Here is a 19,696-nt window from a genome sequence, read left to right as displayed (position 1 = left end):
CAAATCCTGCAGTGCCAGACGTGTCCCCCTGCTTAAGCCAGTACATGTCCAGGCCCGTCTGAAGTTTGCTAGAGTGCATTTGGATGATCCAGAAGAGGATTGGGAGAATGTCATATGGTCAGATGAAACCAAAATATAACTTTTTGGTAAAAACTCAACTCATCGTGTTTGGAGGACAAAAATGCTGAGTTGCATCCAAAGAACACCATACCTACTGTGAAGCATGGGGGTGGAAACATCATGCTTTGGGGCTGTTTTTCTGCAAAGGGACCAGGACGGCTGATCCGTGTAAAGGAAAGAATGAATGGGGCCATGTATCGTGAGATTTTGAGTGAAAACCTCCTTCCATCAGCAAGGGCATTGAAGATGAAACGTGGCTGGGTCTTTCAGCATGACAATGATCCCAAACACACCGCCCGGGCAATGAAGGAGTGTCTTCGTAAGAAGCATTTCAAGGTCCTGGAGTGGCCTAGCTAGTCTCCAGATCTCAACCCCATAGAAAATCTTTGGAGGGAGTTGAAAGTCTGTGTTGCCCAGCGACAGCCCCAAAACATCACTGCTCTAGAGGAGATCTGCATGGAGGAATGGGCCAAAATACCAGCAACAGTGTGAGAAAACCTTGTGAAGACTTACAGAAAACGTTTGACCTGTGTCATTGCCAACAAAGGGTATATAACAAAGTATTGAGAAACTTTTGTTATTGACCAAATACTTATTTTCCACCATAATTTGCAAATAAATTCATTAAAAATCCTACAATGTAATTTTCTGGATTTTGTTTTCTCATTTTGTCTGTCATAGTTGACGTGTACCTATGATGACAATTACAGGCCTCTCTCATCTTTTTAAGTGGGAGAACTTGCACAATTGGTGGTTGACTAAATACTTTTTCCCCCACTGTAGGCCAAATAATATTTATTTAACAGACACATGCCAAAGTTCAAACAAATATTTACAGTTTCAGTATGAATTGCACCAATTTCGTAACACTTTGTTGTCCAATTCAACCACGGAAAGTCTGAGAGTTACCAAGTATTATATTGTTACCTTTTGACATACCAAATCTGTAAAGAAAAACATGCTGATGCTTTGAATTGATATGGTGCCAATTGCCAAATAGAGGAGAACTGTAGAAATGTTTAAAAAATATATTAAATATTATCCTTGGACAGAATTACATTAAATGACAATAACATCTTAAAGATCCACAAAGCTTTATCATATTAAATGTATAGATTCAGACATTTTTGTTTAATTTTGACATGTCTGTGTCCACCTTCTTCTATTATGGCCATATCTTCAGATTTCACCTTCCACTAGATTGTATTCATCGTACTGTTCAAACTATTAAAATATGTTTAATGGTGAGTTCTGTGTTTTGATCTTCTGAATATGTTTCTGGATAGTTAGTTGGTGGTTACTGTCAACTGTTGCTGTGTGTTGTGTTTGACACATTTGTTTGTGAAATGATTTGGTGTAAAACCAACATACGCATATAAAAGCACACACAAATGTATAATTATATGTATTTTATATAGATCCAAGCCATGATATTTTCTACATGCATCCATTGTATACCGCACATTCAATTGATTTGACTTTCATTGACTATCAGTCGTTTGCTGCTTTAAATGAATGGAGGACCAATATCAAGTGTATCGTTGATCAACTGTTTCATCAATTGTTCGCCTACCCATTATCATATTCAACATGTATTTTTCATAACTTTTTAATCATTCAGAAGGATTGTCTAAATCTTGTCAGACAGCCTCCTATCCTAAGATGGTGGTCCTCCATTCCTCTCTGCTCCCCTACTAACACCGTGTGTTGTAAGGCACATTCCATATCATGAACCAAATGTAAAAGCAATTTTATCAAACATATCACAAACAATCTTCATTGGTGGCCAACGTGGGAAGTCCTCTCTTCCAGGGGATTTGCTGCAGATTTGGGTGTGTTGCGTTGATTCAACGGCCCTTTTAAGAAAATACACCACCTTGTTGTAGTTACATAAGAGAATAGAGGCTCACTACAACTAATGGAAGCATTTATGGGACTGCCCTCAACATTTCTTGATTCTATTCATGTATATCTGACACTGGGAAAACCCCCATTGAAGTTTGATTGAGTTTAATAACTAACTGTGTAGAGATGCATAAACACTTACCAGATATTAGTTTAGCTAGGAACCTAAATGGGATGACATGGTAGTTAATATTTAGAATCAAATGAGGCTTACAGTAGCATTTTCAGTAACTCACAAGTAAAACTATGTAACTTAAAGACAATAAGTCATTTTTCTCACTCTTGACAAAAACCTGTTTAGAATGTGTTTCAGTTGATTATGTTCTCTTTCCTACAGTTGCATTAGACTTACAATTGCTAGAGGTTGAATATCCATTCTCACATTGAACATCTGCAACAAGAGGACGACCATAGGAATCAGTTTGTCCACAGATCATTCTGTGAGTTCCTTCCTTTATAAACATATCTTGTGCAAGACTCAGCCAATGAAAACGTCTTGGTTCCAGTTTGCAGCCCACTTTGTAAAAAGAGAATGAATATAAAAGTGTTAATGAAGGCTTATTCATTATGAGGCAAGACATTGAGTTTGTGACAATATATTTTATAGTGACTCATTTACAGTACACATTAAAAATAATGAACTAAACTAAATAATAAACAACTGATAAAGAAAGAAAACATTGTGTTGATTGAGTCCAGTATAATCTGTTTCTTTTTGTTGTGAATAACACATCATACATACATGTACATCTGTCAATGGTCACTTCTCCATTCTGACATCGAACATCAGCAACAAGACGTCGTCTGTAATAGTCCTGTTCTTTACAGAGAAATGTCTGACTCGCTCCTTCCTTCACAAACATATCTTTTGGAAGATCCAGCTTGTCAAACTTCTTTTTTTCAATGGTACAGGGAGCTGGTAGATAAAGAGTTGATATAAGAGTGTTAATGAAGGTTGATATATTATGAGACAATTAGGTGTGTGATGGTATCTTGTTAATTTTAGCAAAAACATCATTTATTTACCTTTACAAGTGGGTAGCTCTGACCACTTTCGATCACTACGACACATCACTTTCTCTGGGCCCACAAGTTTGTAATAGTTAATGCAATTGTAGGTCAGTGCCATTTGATTGCTTCCAGGGACAGTGATAAAATCCCCATTATCAACTGTTGGCTTCGCTCCACACCTATCAACTGAAGAACAATTACAGCTCTTCAGGATTACAAGGATAATGCACATATTGTTCTGAGACATTTCAGCTCATAAACCAGGCCACTGCCAGGTGAAAGGAAATGCGGTAACATTTAACTCTAAGCATCCAGGTATAATGCATTAGGATACAACTATAATGCATTATAAGACTTGTCATTAGCATGTACGACCCCTTTATGTCTCTTGTAATCATGTCATAATGATCTGGACTAAATATCAGCCAGTTGAAAATTCTATGCATACAGAGACAAAACATATTAATTACATTTTACATTTTAGTAATTTAGCAGACGCTCTTATCCAGAGCGACTTACAGTTAGTGAGTGTATAAAAAAAAATCATACTGGCCCCCCGTGGGAATCGAACCCACAACCCTGGCATTGCAAGCGCCATGCTCTACCAACTGAGCTACCCTGGGCCCACCGTGAGTGGGTCCCACCGTCCCACCGTTGCGGCGGGTCCCACCGTCCCACCGTCCCACCGGCGTGATTTAGGACTTCTAACCCCTTTTTAACAGAGTGTATTTGAGCTACAGACTTCCGGGTTGTACCATTGGATTCGTCTATTTCTTCTGCATCGGTTAGTACCAACCTGTGTGATTAACGAGGGCTGAGCTAGAGTGGTGTCTGTGAGACAAGAGCGGATCCCAAAGGGGCCCGGGGCCGGGTCTTTTTTACAAAAACGTCTGTGGAGTCAGAATGGTTTGAGCTACAAATTATTAAAAGCTATCTACGAACACTCACGTTTAACATGTTTTGCTTTATGACGCTCACAGGCTAATTATAAAGCATTACAATAGGAGGATTTAAGTAAGCGTTACCGGACTAGCTTCTATTTGGTTCACTAAATAAGATTATAAAAATACGTCTAATGGTGAAAAGTGGAAAACAGAAGGTTGAATTACCAGGTAAAAATGGACCACTAGGTTGTGGTCTGGCAGTAGGTCTGACATTGGGTGAGGACTCATCACCTGTTAGAGACAGTTACAGTAGATATATGTAAAAATGAACCTGGTAGGAAATGTGGCATTAGACATTGGAAACTGCAAGACGTAAAAAAATACATTGATTCTACAGCATGTTGTATTTTACATTGACTTTTCCTGCATTCGTTTTTGAGTGAGGAAGGCCATGAAATGAAGGCCTCTTTTCAATCCGCATCGTGGAAATGCAGCGTTACAGCCTGATTGAAATTTAAAGGCAATTTTCCCACGTTAGCAGAGACTGTGTTCACTATAAACGCTGCATATGTCGCCTCAATCAGAAATTAGCTTTACATTTCTAGCGTGCAACCTGTAATGCTTCAGCGATACAGACTGAATAGAGACCTAAGCACTTCTTACGAATAACATTATACATTCACACTATGTCTTTAATTAATTCACCTGCTAAGACTTAGTTATAGCAGAATACTGTGGCATTACGGTCCCTGCAATCGGTTTTATCAATGCCAGGTTTGTTACAATATTTATGACTGGCTGAACTAAACTGAGGTAGGAATAGGATATTTTTTAATGGAATATCTCATTATCAATATCCTCCACTAGATGTGCCACCATTCCCTCTGTCACCAGAAGTGCTGTGGCCTCCTTCACCTGTCCCACATGCAATGATATAACATGATTAATAACATTAGCTTTAAAGCAGTTACTGCACACTACACAGTTTTGGCCACAACTAAATGAAATAATGGATATAAATGGTATATCTCTACGTCCAGTTAGAGGTAATGTTGCGAGCCAATGCTAACTAGCGTTAGCTCAGTGACTGGAAGTCTACCGGAACGGCTAGCATGCTCAAGTTGATCTGACTCTGGGTAAGTAGCTTAATTGCCGAAATTTGGCACTATCCCTTTCAGTCAGTACTCACTGCATGTGGGGGCTGAGGTCCATTCTCCTGAAAGGCATAATATATTTGCATTCCCCTCCATCATGTAGGATTTTTTGCATTTATAAACCACTATTGATCCATCTCTGAACTTGTTTTGATATTGTTGAACGATGGTTGCATGGTCCACTTGAGGAGGCGCATCACAAGAACGACTGGCTGTGAAGATAAAGTACAAACAATGATTAGTGAAGAAACAAAGGACAACGAAGTACAAGAGATGATAATACTGAATGTTGTTCACAACACAAATGTATCATATGTCCTGTCACACCAAAATCCCCTCTTTCCTATGTAACCGGTGTGAAATGGCTAGCTAGTTAGCGGTGCGCGCTAGTAGCATTTCAATCGGTGACGTCACTCGCTCTGAGACCTTTAAGTAGACGTTTCCCTTGCTCTGCAAGAGCCACGGCTTTGGTGGAGCGACGGGTAACGGTGCTTCGAAGGTGACTGTTGTCGATGTGTGCAGAGGGTCCCTGGTTCGAGGCGAGGAGAGGGACGGAAGCAAGTTTTTACACCACATAAGACTCTTTGCTGTAGATCAAGGTTAGAGCAGACAGTACTTACCCTTACACAGAGGACTATCAGACCATCTACCATTCTCACATTTGATTATCCCCCACCACCCTTCCATTGGTGTCTTCAGACCTCTATCACAGGCATAGGTCAAGGTCATGCCATCCTGGTACATTTCCTGCTCCGGGTCAACAAAGCCATTGTCCAGTTGGGGTCTTTGACAGCCTTTTCCAGATTCTTGAGCTGGAAAATGACAGAACATACATTTATTATTATCCATCATTTGTCTGCACAATGACCTTTGTTCAACAAATACAGTATATCTTGGCTAAGAAATTAATAGATGAGTGTTTCTGCCGTGTACTAGGCCTATTTATTAATTACACGTGACACCAAATATAGGCACTGCCTTAAGAAAAAAGATCAGTGCACACAATTAATTGAATATGTAAAGAATACTAAATGCAATTTTCTTTGAATGAATAGTGTATATCAAAATACCTTCCTTACCTTTAACTTTGTAGGACCAGATATGCAGTACGATAATGACATACAGTGGTATTTCCTTCATTCTCTCCACTGGTGTTACATGTACACTAAGAAATGAACTAACTGGAGTGTGCGTCTGAGTTGGGGCTTTTTAAATGTAACCAAGGTCATTATTGTCAGGGGTGGATCTTAAACTTGTGCTTTTGCGCGGCACTGTGGGAAAATACAAGATGTCACAATTGACAACAAAGGCTTTTTTTTTACAGTGGAAAGAAAGTGAATGTATTAACATTTAAATATTATTGTTTTTTATATTGTTTTTGTTCAAATCTGAAATGATGTGTTTCATTCTTTTTTTTAAACAACAATCTTATGTTAAGACCCATGAAACTGTCAAATGGGCCAACAACTACTTCCAAATATTTCTTATTTTCTGTAAACATCTCACCAAAGTTATTAGTATTTGATCATTTTGAGACTGTTTCAGATGCATCCATGTTGAGAAATGTAAATGACTGCTGTCATGCAAGGTGCCATATTGTGCTTTTGTTAACAATTCATTTTAGGAAATGTCCATGAGTATGTTCCTGTGAAAATATGAATCCACACAAAAAGAATGTTGTGTTAAGATATGAACTAATCAATTGTTGACACGTGTGTAGTTTTGATGGAGCTATTTGATTTAAAGAGATATATTGAAAATGAAAGTAATATTGGATTTTGCAATGACAATGGGCTATTTTGCAAAATTAGAAGTATGTTTCGATGTCTGAATGAACAGTTTTAAGAGCATTGGCCTTTGTTCCCTTCAAATCAATTGAGAGAAACTGTAAATTCCAGAGGGCAGGCTTTGAAATATATTGAAGTCATGAAGCAGATGTTAAGGCATACATAGGCCAAATAATATTTATTTGGCAGACACATGCCAAAGTTCAAACAAATATTTACAGTTTCAGTATGAATTGCACCAATTTCGTAACACTTTGTTGGCCAATTCAACCACGGAAAGTCTGTGAGTTACCAAGTATGATATTGTTACCTTTTGACATACCAAAACTGTAAAGAAAAACATGCTGATGCTTTGAATTGATATGGTGCCAATTGCCAAATAGAGGAGAACATCTTAAAGATCCACAAAGCTTTATCATATTAAATGTATAGATTCAGACATTTTTGTTTAATTTTGACATGTCTGTGTCCACCTTCTTCTATGAAGACCATATCTTCAGATTTCACCTTCCACTAGATTGTGTTCATCGTACTGTTCAAACTATTAAAATATGTTTAATGGTGAGTTCTGTGTTTTGATCTTCTGAATATGTTTCTGGATAGTTAGTTGGTGGTTACTGTCAACTGTTGCTGTGTGTTGTGTTTGACACATTTGTTTGTGAAATGATTTGGTGTAAAACCAACATACGCATATAAAAGCACACACAAATGTATAATTATATATTTTATATGGATCCAAGCCATGATATTTTCTACATGCATCCATTGTATACCGCACATTCAATTGATTTGACTTTCATTGACTATCAGTAGTTTGCTGCTTTAAATGAATGGAGGATCAATATCAAGTGTATTGTTGATCAACTGTTTCATCAATTGTTCGCCTACCCATTATCATATTCAACATGTCTTTTCATAACTTTTTAATCATTCAGAAGGATTGTTTAAATCTTGTCAGACAGCCTCCTATCCTAAGATGGTGGTCCTCCATTCCTCTCTGCTCCCCTACTAACACCGTGTGTTGTAAGGCACATTCCATATCATGAACCAAATGTAAAAGCAATTTTATCAAACATATCACAAACAATCTTCATTCGTGGCCAACGTGGGAAGTCCTCTCTTCCAGGGGATTTGCTGCAGATTTGGGTGTGTTGCGTTGATTCAACGGCCCTTTTAAGAAAATACACCACCTTGTTGTAGTTACATAAGAGAATAGAGGCTCACTACAACTAATGGAAGCATTTATGGGACTGCCCTCAACATTTCTTGATTCTATTCATGTATATCTGACACTGAGAAAACCCCCATTGAAGTTTGATTGAGTTTAATAACTAACTGTGTAGAGATGCATAAACACTTACCAGATATTAGTTTAGCTAGGAACCTAAATGGGATGACATGGTAGTTAATATTTAGAATCAAATGAGGCTTACAGTAGCATTTTCAGTAACTCACAAGTAAAACTATGTAACTTAAAGACAATAAGTCATTTTTCTCACTCTTGACAAAAACCTGTGAAGAATGTGTTTCAGTTGATTATGTTCTCTTTCCTACAGTTGCATTAGACTTACAATTGGTAGATCTTGGATATCCATTCTCGCATCGAACATCTGCAACAAGAGGACGACCATAGGAATCAGTTTGTCCACAGGTCAATCTGTGAGTTCCTTCCTTTATAAACACATCTTGTGCAAGACCCAGCCAATGATGATTTCTTGGTTCCAGTTTGCAGCCCACTTGGTAAAAAGAGAATGAATATAAAAGTGTTAATGAAGGCTTATACATTATGAGGCAAGACATTGAGTTTTGTGATAATATATTTTATAGGGACTCATTTACAGTACACATTAAAAATAATGAACTAAACTAAATAATAAACAACTGATAAAGAAAGAAAACATTGTGTTGATTGAGTCCAGTATAATCTGTTTCTTTTTGTTGTGAATAACACATCATACATACATGTACATCTGTCAATGGTCACATGTCCATTCTGACATCGAACATCAGCAACAAGAGGTCGTCTGTAATAGTCCTGTTCTTTACAGAGAAATGTTTGACTCTCTCCTTCCTTCACAAACATATCTTTTGGAAGATCCAGCTGGTCAAAAGTCTTTTTTTCAATGGTACAGGGAGCTGGTATATAAAGAGTTGATATAAGAGTGTTAATGAAGGTTGATATATTATGAGACAATTAGGTGTGTGATGGTATCTTGTTAATTTTAGCAAAAACATCATTTATTTACCTTTACAAGTGGGTAGCTCTGACCACGTTCGATCACTACGACACATCACTTTCTCTGGGCCCACAAGTTTGTAATAGTTAATGCATTTGTAGGTCAGTGCCATTTGATTGCTTCCAGGGACAGTGATAAAATCCCCATTATCAACTGTTGGCTTCGCTCCACACCTATCAACTGAAGAACAATTACAGCTCTTCAGGATTACAAGGATAATGCACATATTGTTCTGAGACATTTCAGCTCATAAACCAGGCCACTGCCAGGTGAAAGGAAATGCGGTAACAATTAACTCTAAGCATCCAGGTATAATGCATTAGGATACAGCTATAATGCATTATAAGACTTGTCATTATCATGTACGACCCCTTTATGTCTCTTGTAATCATGTCATAATGATCTGGACTAAATATCAGCCAGTTGAAAATTCTATGCATACAGAGACAAAACATATGAATTACATTTTATATTTTAGTAATTTAGCAGACGCTCTTATCCAGAGCGACTTACAGTTAGTGAGTGTATAAAAAAAATTCACACTGGCCCCCCGTGGGAATCGAACCCACAACCCTGGCATTGCAAGCGCCATGCTCTACCAACTGAGCTACCCTGGGCCCACCGTGAGTGGGTCCCACCGTCCCACCGTCCCACCGGCGTGATTTAGGACTTCTAACCCCTTTTTATCAGAGTGTATTTGAGCTACAGACTTCCGGGTTGTACCATTGGATTCGTCTATTTCTTCTGCATCCGTTAGTACCAACCTGTGTGATTAACGAGGGCTGAGCTAGAGTGGTGTCTGTGAGACAAGAGCGGATCCCAAAGGGGCCCGGGGCCGGGTCTTTTTTACAAAAACGTCTGTGGAGTCAGAATGGTTTGAGCTACAAATTATTAAAAGCTATCTACGAACACTCACGTTTAACATGTTTTGCTTTATGACGCTCACAGGCTAATTATAAAGCATTACAATAGGAGGATTTAAGTAAGCGTTACCGGACTAGCTTCTATTTGGTTCACTAAATAAGATTATAAAAATACGTCTAATGGTGAAAAGTGGAAAACAGAAGGTTTGAATTACCAGGTAAAATTTTACCACTAGGTTGTGGTCTGGCAGTGGGTCTGACATTGGGTGAGGACTCATCACCTGTTAGAGACAGTTACAGTAGATATATGTAAAAATGAACCTGGTAGGAAATGTGGCATTAGACATTGGAAACTGCAAGACGTAAAAAAATACATTGATTCTACAGCATGTTGTATTTTACATTGACTTTTCCTGCATTCGTTTTTGAGTGAGGAAGGCCATGAAATGAAGGCCTCTTTGCAATCCGCATCGTGGAAATGCAGCGCTACAGCCTGATTGAAATGTAAAGGCAATGTTCCCACGTTAGCAGAGACTGTGTTCACTATAAACGCTGCATATGTCGCCTCAATCAGAAATTAGCTTTACATTTCTAGCGTGCAACCTGTAATGCTTCAGCGATACAGACTGAATAGAGACCTAAGCACTTCTTACAAATAACATTATACATTCACACTGTGTCTTTAATTAATTCACCTGCTAAGACTTAGATATAGCAGAATACTGTGGCATTACGGTACCTGCAATCGGTCTTATCAATGCCAGGTTTGTTACAATATTTATGACTGGCTGAACTAAACTGAGGTAGGAATAGGATATTTTTTAATGGAATATCTCATTTGGACGAGAGTACCGATAGAGTCAATGTGGTCCCCTCCACGAGATGTGCCACCATTCCCTCTGTCACCAGAAGTGCTGTGGCCTCCTTCACCTGTCCCACAGGCAATGATATAACATGATTAATAACATTCACTTCAAGGCAGTTACTGCACACTACTCAGTTTTGGCCACAATTAATGTCAATGACCCAATGTTCGTAGATTCGTCAGTCTGGGATATTTTAGGAATATCAGGGGGCACAATTTGTGTAATGTAAAAGGTCTTCTAGAAATGTCACTCACCAAACAAGAAACCTGCAGGTTTGTCTCTCATGTTTGGCCAGATACATTGTTCTATATTGCTAACACCAGTTTATTGCTATTGGGGTATATTACCTGTGCTGGCCCTCTCTGTGGGGGATGGAGTTTTAACTATTGAGAAGGAGACAGGGAACAAATATCAACGATTTACTCCTCAGAAGGGTTCAGAAGATAAAACAACAAATGAAACTGGAGTCACACTGTAAAATGATGGCTCTAACGCCAGGACTTCACTTACTGCATGTGGGACTGGGGGTCCATTTTCCAGATAGGCAAACAATAGAGTCTGTTCCTGCCAAAGTATATGAATTCTGACATTTATAATGTACGATAGAGCCATCTGGAAACTTGTCCTGGTATTCATGAGTGATAACTGCATTGGTCACCGGTGGAGGAGCTTCACACAAGTTGGCTTTTTCTGTAAAGAACCAGGACAGCTGTAACACAGACACCAATACATGTTGCTATGTACAGCGTCTTTCTCATGTGCAAGACTAACACATGCTGCTTCGACTGACAATCACTGAACATTTAACAAAATGAAGGACAATACGATGACCAAATGCCACCTTCTGTGGTGAAAGAGGTGAAAAGATCCCGAATGTAATATTTAATTTAATTTAAGCAAGAAGTCATCATTATATTATTATTATACAGTGGGGAGAACAAGTATTTGATACACTGCTGATTTTGCAGGTTTTCCTACTTACAAAGCATGTAGAGGTCTGTAATTTTTATCATAGGTACACTTCAACTGTGAGAGACGGAATCTAAAACAAAAATCCAGAAAATCACATTGTATGATTTTTAAGTAATTAATTTGCATTTTATTGCATGATAAGTATTTGATACATCAGAAAAGCAGAACTTAATATTTGGTACAGAAACCTTTGTTTGCAATTACAGAGATCATACGTTTCCTGTAGGTCTTGACCAGGTTTGCACACACTGCAGCAGGGATTTTGGCCCACTCCTCCATACAGACCTTCTCCAGATCCTTCAGGTTTCGGGGCTGTCGCTGGGCAATACGGACTTTCAGCTCCCTCCAAAGATTTTCTATTGGGTTCAGGTCTGGAGACTGGCTAGGCCACTCCAGGACCTTGAGATGCTTCTTACGGAGCCACTCCTTAGTTGCCCTGGCTGTGTGTTTTGGGTCGTTGTCATGCTGGAAGACCCAGCCACGACCCATCTTCAATGCTCTTACTGAGGGAAGGAGGTTGTTGGCCAAGATCTCGCGATACATGGCCCCATCCATCCTCCCCTCAATACGGTGCAGTTGTCCTGTCCCCTTTGCAGAAAAGCATACCCAAAGAATGATGTTTCCATCTCCATGCTTCACGGTTGGGATGGTGTTCTTGGTGTTGTACTCATCCTTCTTCTTCCTCCAAACACGGCGAGTGGAGTTTAGACCAAAAAGCTATATTTTTGTCTCATCAGACCACATGACCTTCTCCCATTCCTCCTCTGGATTATCCAGATGGTCATTGGCAAACTTCAGACGGGCCTGGACATGCGCTGGCTTGAGCAGAGGGACCTTGCGTGTGCTGCAGGATTTTAATCCATGACGGCGTAGTGCGTTACTAATGGTTTTCTTTGAGACTGTGGTCCCAGCTCTCTTCAGGTCATTGACCAGGTCCTGCCGTGTAGTTCTGGGCTGATCCCTCACCTTCCTCATGATCATTGATGCCCCACGAAGTGAGATCTTGCATGGAGCCCCAGACCGAGGGTGATTGACCGTCATCTTGAACTTCTTCCATTTTCGAATAATTGCGCCAACAGTTGTTGCCTTCTCAACAAGCTGCTTGCCTATTGTCCTGTAGCCCATCCCAGCCTTGTGCAGGTCTACAATTTTATCCCTGATGTCCTTACACAGCTCTCTGGTCTTGGCCATTGTGGAGAGGTTGGAGTATGTTTGATTGAGTGTGTGGACAGGTATCTTTTATACAGGTAACGAGTTCAAACAGGTACAATTAATACAGGTAATGAGTGGAGAACAGGAGGGCTTCTTAAAGAAAAACTAACAGGTCTGTGAGAGCCGGAATTCTTACTGGTTCGTAGGTGACAAATACTTATGTCATGCAATAAAATGCAAATTACTTACTTAAAAATCATACAATGTGATTTTCTGGATTTTTGTTTTAGATTCAGTCTCTCACAGTTGAAGTGTACCTATGATAAAAATTACAGACCTCTACATTCTTTGTAAGTAGGAAAACCTGCAAAATCGGCAGTGTATCAAATACTTGTTCTCCCCACTGTATTACCACATAGTGAATTAAAACAAGAGTTTTATACAGAGACATCTCTGAGAACACACTCACCTACACAAAGTGGTAATTTTGTCCAAATTCCATTCTCACATTTGGAACTCACTCTGTCCCCGCTCTTCATTTTATATGCTGCATCACATTCAAACCGAACAGTATCGCCATTGGGATGCCATCCATTCACATTAGGTTTTATCACTTTAGCATTGGGGTTGTCTGGAGCAATGCAGTCGTTCTCCTCTGAAAAACAAAACCAAACGCTAAAAAACATCTTATTGAATCAACTGAGCGAGGTTTGAACCAAACAGCATGTCTGCATTCAGCCTAAGGTACACAAGGTACCTGGACTAGCTTGCTATCTGTGCCATGTGCCATAAAAAGCTGTATAGACCTTTTCCACTGTCTGGTTTTACCCCGGTGCTTGACCCAAAGTCTCAGGATTTAGTGTTTACAAAGCTGAAGCCTAAGGGAGGCCCCAGATGGTCATATATTCTAACCCAGGGGCGACTGGAGACTTGGGGCAAGGTTTGGAGATGTATTGCGATAGCATGTAATGTAGTTGGGAGAGTTCCTGTTGGGAGAATTCGGCTATTGTAGAAGGAGTAGCCTACACAATATGAAAAGAAAGCTTAAACAAAGTCATCAACGTCGTTTCCATCTTCACCTGAACAGAAAATGTGTTAATAAGCAATAAAATATTGTTGGTGACTTATGAGTACAACATGCAGGTATAAACACTGAGCAGTACACACTATACTCTGTGGGGGCAGCAGGAACCCACAAAATCTTACCTTGATCTCAAACACCAATGTTCTAACATCTCATTCATGATATAAAAGAAAAGAAAAAAAAGTACGCTCAAATCACTTACCTATGCACAGAGGTGTGTGGGACCATTTGCTGTTCTCACACTTAACAATCGCCCACCACCCCTCAGCCACAGGTTTCAGGCCTTTATCGCAGGCATAGTAAAGTTCCGTGCCAAGCGGGTAAGTTCCTTCATCAGAGTCAAAATAACCCTTATCCAGTTGGGGTTTTTGGCAGCTTTGTTGGGAACCTAGAGCTGAAATTGAGGAATATTGGCCTAATAGTCAATGAAACAGTAAACCTTATAACGACCATTTCAGATGAAGAGCTGACTTTATTGCAGTTCAATCCACATTAGAATTTTGGTGTTGTGATGCATCAGAACATCACAATCCAAAAGTGTATTAGAACACTTTCGACTTTTCAAAAATCTAACGCAGACGAGTTCTTCAGAAAGGGACACTTTGTATTGTGAATTGTATTTCAGTGTTTGTAAGGTGTTTTGGACATCATTTCAGAATGAACAGTGCCCTACGGTGATAGTGATCAAACACAACATGACTATCAAATACCCAAGTAAGCAAAACACATATCCAAAATCTGTCTTGGGGATTCGACCACAGTCTAGGTAAGAGAAAATATTATGTTCAGTTGCATTTTAATGAAACATCCCTTTAACTATTCCTATGAGTGTGAATGACCCTGAAAATTCATCATCACCAATGAAAGGCCTTTACCCTGTAATGATCACACGTAATGGAATGGCAGTAAAGATGCCAACCAATTAGAAGTGTATGGAATGTGAGGCTCAGACACGACCATAGAGCCCAACTGTAATAGTCCATAGTCAATGAGGGAGTAAAAGGTCCATTTGCTTATTTGAATGAGAATTGCAAAGAAATTAAATAACATATTTGTAAAATTAGAAGTGAATTATGCCACGCAACAAAAGCTCTTACCGTGTACTGTGAGGAGACACCAAATCAGTAGAGCAAAAACCAGACCTTTTGGCTCACCCATTTCCCTGGAAAATAGATAACCCATGCGACTCTGACAAATGCTTACTGCCGAATAAAGTAAACTGGATTTCACAAATAGTTTAGGCCAGCTGTGTGCAAGTTAATCATTGCCTAGGGCAGTTCCAAACTCTAGAGTTTCCAAATAGGCTATGTACATTTTGGCGCATCTGACTGTGTTTCAAACAAAACAGAATTGTTTTGAACAGTAAGGGGTGTAGCTGACTTCAATTGAATTGTTTTATAAATAATGTTGCATGTTGTAGTTGCTGTAGGAGTTTATTGGACTGTTGTGAGTTGTGACAGTGCAGTGCCATTAGATTAGGTTTACAAAAACAAATACCACCAGCAATGATGTGATAAAAGTTGACTGTTTTATACTCAGAGGGGTGTGAATAAAGCTGACTGTTTTTAACTCAGAGAGCTGTGAATGAAGCTGACTGTTTTTAACACAGGAAGGTGTGTCAAACAGATGTATTCTGCCTGTCCTATCTAAAGTGTTGGAGAAAGTCCTGGCAGAGCAGCGCATGTCATATCTGGAAAAGCATCAGTACCTGCACCAGGAACAATTTGGATTCAGACAAAATACTCCAGTGAAATAACAAACTGTGTCCTACTGCAGAACATCAAGAAATCACTGGATGAGGAAAATGTGGTCAGAGCAGTCTTCCTTGACCTGAAAAAGGCCTTTGACACAGTGAATCACAGTGTACTGTTCTCCAAACTCCACAAGTTCAATTTATCAGACAAAGCCATCAGCTGGTTTGGTTTACATCTGGGAAAACCGTGGACAATATGTGATCATCAATAGCACTAAATCCACATTTCATGGGGCACCAGGGGAAACTGCAGGGTTCCTCTATATAAACCTCTATAGGCCAGTCCTACTTCTCCTACAGAGGAGCACATGCATGGAACACTTTATCAGAAGAACATAAACTGATTAAACTTTTTAATACATTCAGAAGAAACACCAAAAACTGGTTGCTACAGCTCCAACAGTACAATCATATATGAACTGCTGCGTGTTATCCAACAGACCAATTAAGACCCTTGTAACTCCATGTTGTAAATATTAGCTGTACATACAGTATGTATGACATTTGCTTTTGTGCATATAACTGTGATAATGTAGTGATAATGCCATGATATGCAGTGATAACGCAGTGATAATGTAGTGATACATGATTTTATGTGATTTTTCATTGATTATGTATTTATTTATTTCCTTTTGTGTCCATTAGAACCCAGTGATGTGTTGTATTGGATTTGCCCCAAACATAATGCTTTGTATTCAGGACATAAAGTTAATTGCTTAGTCATATTTTTTGCAGTATTACTTTAGTGCCTTGTTGCAAACAGGGTGCATGTTATGGAATATTTTTATTCTGTACAAGCTTCCTTCTTTTTTCTATGTCAATTAGGTTAGTATTGTGGAGTAACTACAATGTTGTTGATCCATCCTCAGTTTTCTCCCATCACAGCCATTAAACTCTGTGTAATGAATACTCGGACAGAGTGGTAAGATCCAATCGCAGAATAGCGATGCTTTATTAGAGTACAGACAAGGGTATAGCTTAATCGTGGTCGGGCGGGCTGTGGTCAAAACCGGGCAAGGCATAGACAGGCAGAGGTACCAAAGGAGCGGGCTTAGTCGTAGTCGAGGGCACAGGCACAGGATCAGAGCACGGTAATCACTGGGGTAGACAAGCAGAGGATTAAGCAATTCGGGGAGTCAAACAAGGCACAGGTCGGATACACGGGTAATCAAAACAACAAACTCTCTCTCTCTCTCTCGGAACAAAACGCTTAGCAAGTCACAAAGGAACAATACCTCGCACCGACTGAACTTCTGAGCACACCTTATCCTACCCTAATTACGGACAGGTGTGCTCAGAACTCAGGTGAACCAGATCGAGTCTGATGACTCCCCCTCTCTGTAGATCGGGGAAGTGTCAGACTCTGTCTAGACCCAGCCAACCCCCGATCCCTTACACTCTGCAACTGTTTTAAAGTCACCATTGGCCTCATGGTGAAATCCCTGAGCGGTTTCCTTCCTCTCCGGCAACTGAGTTAGGAAGGACGCCTGTATCTTTGTAGAGACTGGGTTTATTGATACACCATCCAAAGTGTAAATAATAACTTCACCACGCTCAAAGGGATATTGAATGTCAGCTTTTTTAAATTTATTTTCTTTTTCTTTTTTTACCCATCTACTAATAGGTGCCCTTCTCTTTTTTCATTTTATATCTTTTTTTTTCTTCCTTTTTTTTTATTGGCTAGATCAGCTTTAATATTGCAGACAGATTGTAACTTCCATCAATGTAATTGTCTGCATCACTTCCAATCCCCCACATGTTTTTTCTCTTGCAAAATATATATATATATATATATATATATATATATATATATATATATATATATATATATATATATATATATGTACATACACATACATACATACATATGTGCCCTTCTTTGCGAGGCATTGGAAAACCTTCCTGGTCTTTGTGGTTGAATCTGTGTTTGAAATTCACTTCTCGACTGAGGGACCTTACAGATAATTGTATGTGTGGGGTACAGAGATGAGGTAGTCATTCAAGAATCATGTTAAACACTTATTACACACAGTGAGTCCATGCAATATATTATGTGACTTTTTAAGCAAATTATTACTTCTCAACTTATTTAGGCTTACCAGAACAAAGGGGTTGAATACTTATTGACTCAAGACATTTCAGCTTTTCATTTTTTATTAATTAATAAACATTTCGAAAAACATGAATCCACTTTGACGTTATGGGGTATTGTGTGTAGGCCAGTGACAAGAAAACAACGCTATTTAATCCATTTTAAATTCAGGCTTAAACACACCAAAATGTGGAAAAGTCAAGGGGTGTGAATACTTTCTGACGGTGCTGTATATATTGAAATCATCCTTAATCATCATCACCAATAAACCGACGACTCCAATGACTGTAATGTGCGCTTTGGATGATGCTTACACTGATACCCGTCAGGCACGGCGCCTCAAGAGGTTACATAATGATGCAATTGGACTTTGGGTGTTGTCGCACGCGCATGCGCGACCAAGGATGCTCAACAATGGGACGATTTTGAATAATAAGCCTATAGCTGCTTCCCTGTTTTCCAAATAATTAAACAATATTTTTGTGACGTATGCATTCTTTTTGAGCGCTTGGAATGAGGAGGCACAACTCTTGCGCACTCGGAGAACAACAATTGTTTGAAAATACTGTCATAAAAGTGTACATTTGAGATCTGGATTGAGATTATTTGTCCACTGATGTAGCTACAGCTGAGGAGAAGTATGGGTGATTTGGAGTTCGAAGTACCCCCTCTTCCCCCAAAGTATAGATTCAGAGACTTACTCCTCGGGGACCAGAATTTACAAAATGATGACAGGTAGGTTGAGTTTGTTTGACTTAATGTTAGCTACAATAAAATAAAAACAATTCTTATGTGGTTAAACACTGTTATAGCTAGTACAAAATGTAAGGTTGGTGGATAAAATATAAACATTTTTACTTGTTCAATACAATAATATATTTTGTGTTGTGATTTTGTGTAGTTGGAGAGGGGAAGATAATGTTTATGTTAATGGTGCACCCCTTAGAATGAATGTATCTGTGGAGGTTACATTTGTAGAAAGACCTACAGTATAATGGTGCTTGCATAAGAAAGGAATGAGACTATGATAGGCCTACAGCAGTTGATAGTCAAAGTGTATTTAGAGTTTGTACCTGTGGAATCTTTGCACTTGTGTAGCCGTTTCCTGCAGTAAAATTACCTAGTGGCCTTTTCATAATTAATAAACATGTTTGTTTTTATACAGCCGAAAATGAGGTGTTTCTATGTCAAATGGTTTTGTTATATTTCAGTCTTCTGTGATGTATATAAAGTGTAATATTGGGATGCAAACTCAAAACGTAATACATTACAACTCTATATCTGACATGGTACATGTGTCTTCTTCTTTTAAAGCCCATAACCATGTGTGTGAGGTGTATAATTTCGTTTCAAAGTAGATTTGTTTAAGACTACCAAGAATCACTCTGTGTGAGCCTGAGTTAGCCCACTGCAGTAAAAAGGTTAATACCCAGCATTACCCATGCTCAAAAACTCAGTAAATATGACATTATTCATTTTATTTACAGAAACAATTTATATGTATTTTTTCCCCAAGGGTGCAAGTAGAATTTTACGCCAATGAAAGTACTTTCAAAGAGAGACTTAAACTGTTCTTCATCAAAAACCAAAGATCAAGTAAGTAATCTTTTAAAATGTGTACCCACAGTTGAACTGCACTACATTCTGTGACTTAAGGTTATCCATCTAATAAATCTTGTTTGTACTTTTTTAAAGATAGTAAAAATACACCCGTTGCATCAGTAACAAATAGCATCGGTCAAAATACACCTGTTGCATCAGTAACAAATAGCATCGGTCAAAATACACCTGTTGCATCAGTAACAAATAGCATCGG

The 19,696-nt window shown here is 38.9% G+C and overlaps 3 protein-coding genes across 4 annotated transcripts in view; 1 reads left to right on the top strand and 2 right to left on the bottom strand.

Annotated features, from left to right (window-relative positions):
* Positions 1-1,514: 1,514 nt before the first annotated feature.
* LOC121580687 (complement factor H-related protein 1) lies at positions 1,515-6,299 on the bottom strand. The gene is made up of 9 exons (XM_041895672.1): positions 6,154-6,299; positions 5,695-5,886; positions 5,110-5,286; positions 4,146-4,211; positions 3,052-3,222; positions 2,768-2,941; positions 2,378-2,542; positions 2,168-2,190; positions 1,515-1,976 (listed from the first exon to the last, which is right to left on the bottom strand). The coding sequence occupies exons 1-8, from the start codon at positions 6,212-6,214 to the stop codon at positions 2,183-2,185; spliced, it is 1,014 nt and encodes a 337-aa protein (XP_041751606.1). The 5' UTR covers positions 6,215-6,299; the 3' UTR covers positions 1,515-1,976; positions 2,168-2,182.
* A 1,273-nt stretch (positions 6,300-7,572) lies between these two features.
* LOC121580686 (complement factor H-related protein 2) lies at positions 7,573-15,257 on the bottom strand. Of its 2 annotated transcripts, none has more exons than XM_041895670.1 (12): positions 15,133-15,257; positions 14,238-14,429; positions 13,421-13,606; positions 11,338-11,517; positions 11,175-11,210; positions 10,814-10,891; positions 10,177-10,242; positions 9,108-9,278; positions 8,824-8,997; positions 8,433-8,597; positions 8,223-8,245; positions 7,573-8,051 (listed from the first exon to the last, which is right to left on the bottom strand). In XM_041895670.1, the coding sequence occupies exons 1-11, from the start codon at positions 15,215-15,217 to the stop codon at positions 8,238-8,240; spliced, it is 1,341 nt and encodes a 446-aa protein (XP_041751604.1). In that variant the 5' UTR covers positions 15,218-15,257; the 3' UTR covers positions 7,573-8,051; positions 8,223-8,237. The 2 variants fall into 2 exon arrangements, with proteins under 2 accessions (XP_041751604.1, XP_041751603.1); XM_041895669.1 differs by having other exon boundaries at positions 7,573-8,031; positions 15,133-15,256.
* Positions 15,258-18,350: 3,093 nt separating this feature from the next.
* LOC121580685 (potassium channel subfamily T member 2-like) overlaps positions 18,351-19,696 on the top strand; it is a 48,131-nt gene continuing 46,785 nt past the window's right edge. The window contains exons 1-2 of the mRNA XM_045224662.1: positions 18,351-18,615; positions 19,397-19,476. Coding sequence (XP_045080597.1) covers positions 18,521-18,615; positions 19,397-19,476 — 175 coding nt within the window. The 5' untranslated portion in view covers positions 18,351-18,520. The remainder of the gene's footprint in view (positions 18,616-19,396; positions 19,477-19,696) is intronic.

This window comes from Coregonus clupeaformis, chromosome 14 (genome assembly GCF_020615455.1).
Source record: "Coregonus clupeaformis isolate EN_2021a chromosome 14, ASM2061545v1, whole genome shotgun sequence".
In the NCBI taxonomy this organism is placed as follows: domain Eukaryota; kingdom Metazoa; phylum Chordata; class Actinopteri; order Salmoniformes; family Salmonidae; genus Coregonus; species Coregonus clupeaformis.
Note: the sequence above shows the minus strand (reverse complement) of the source record. Positions and strands in the feature narration are given on the sequence as shown.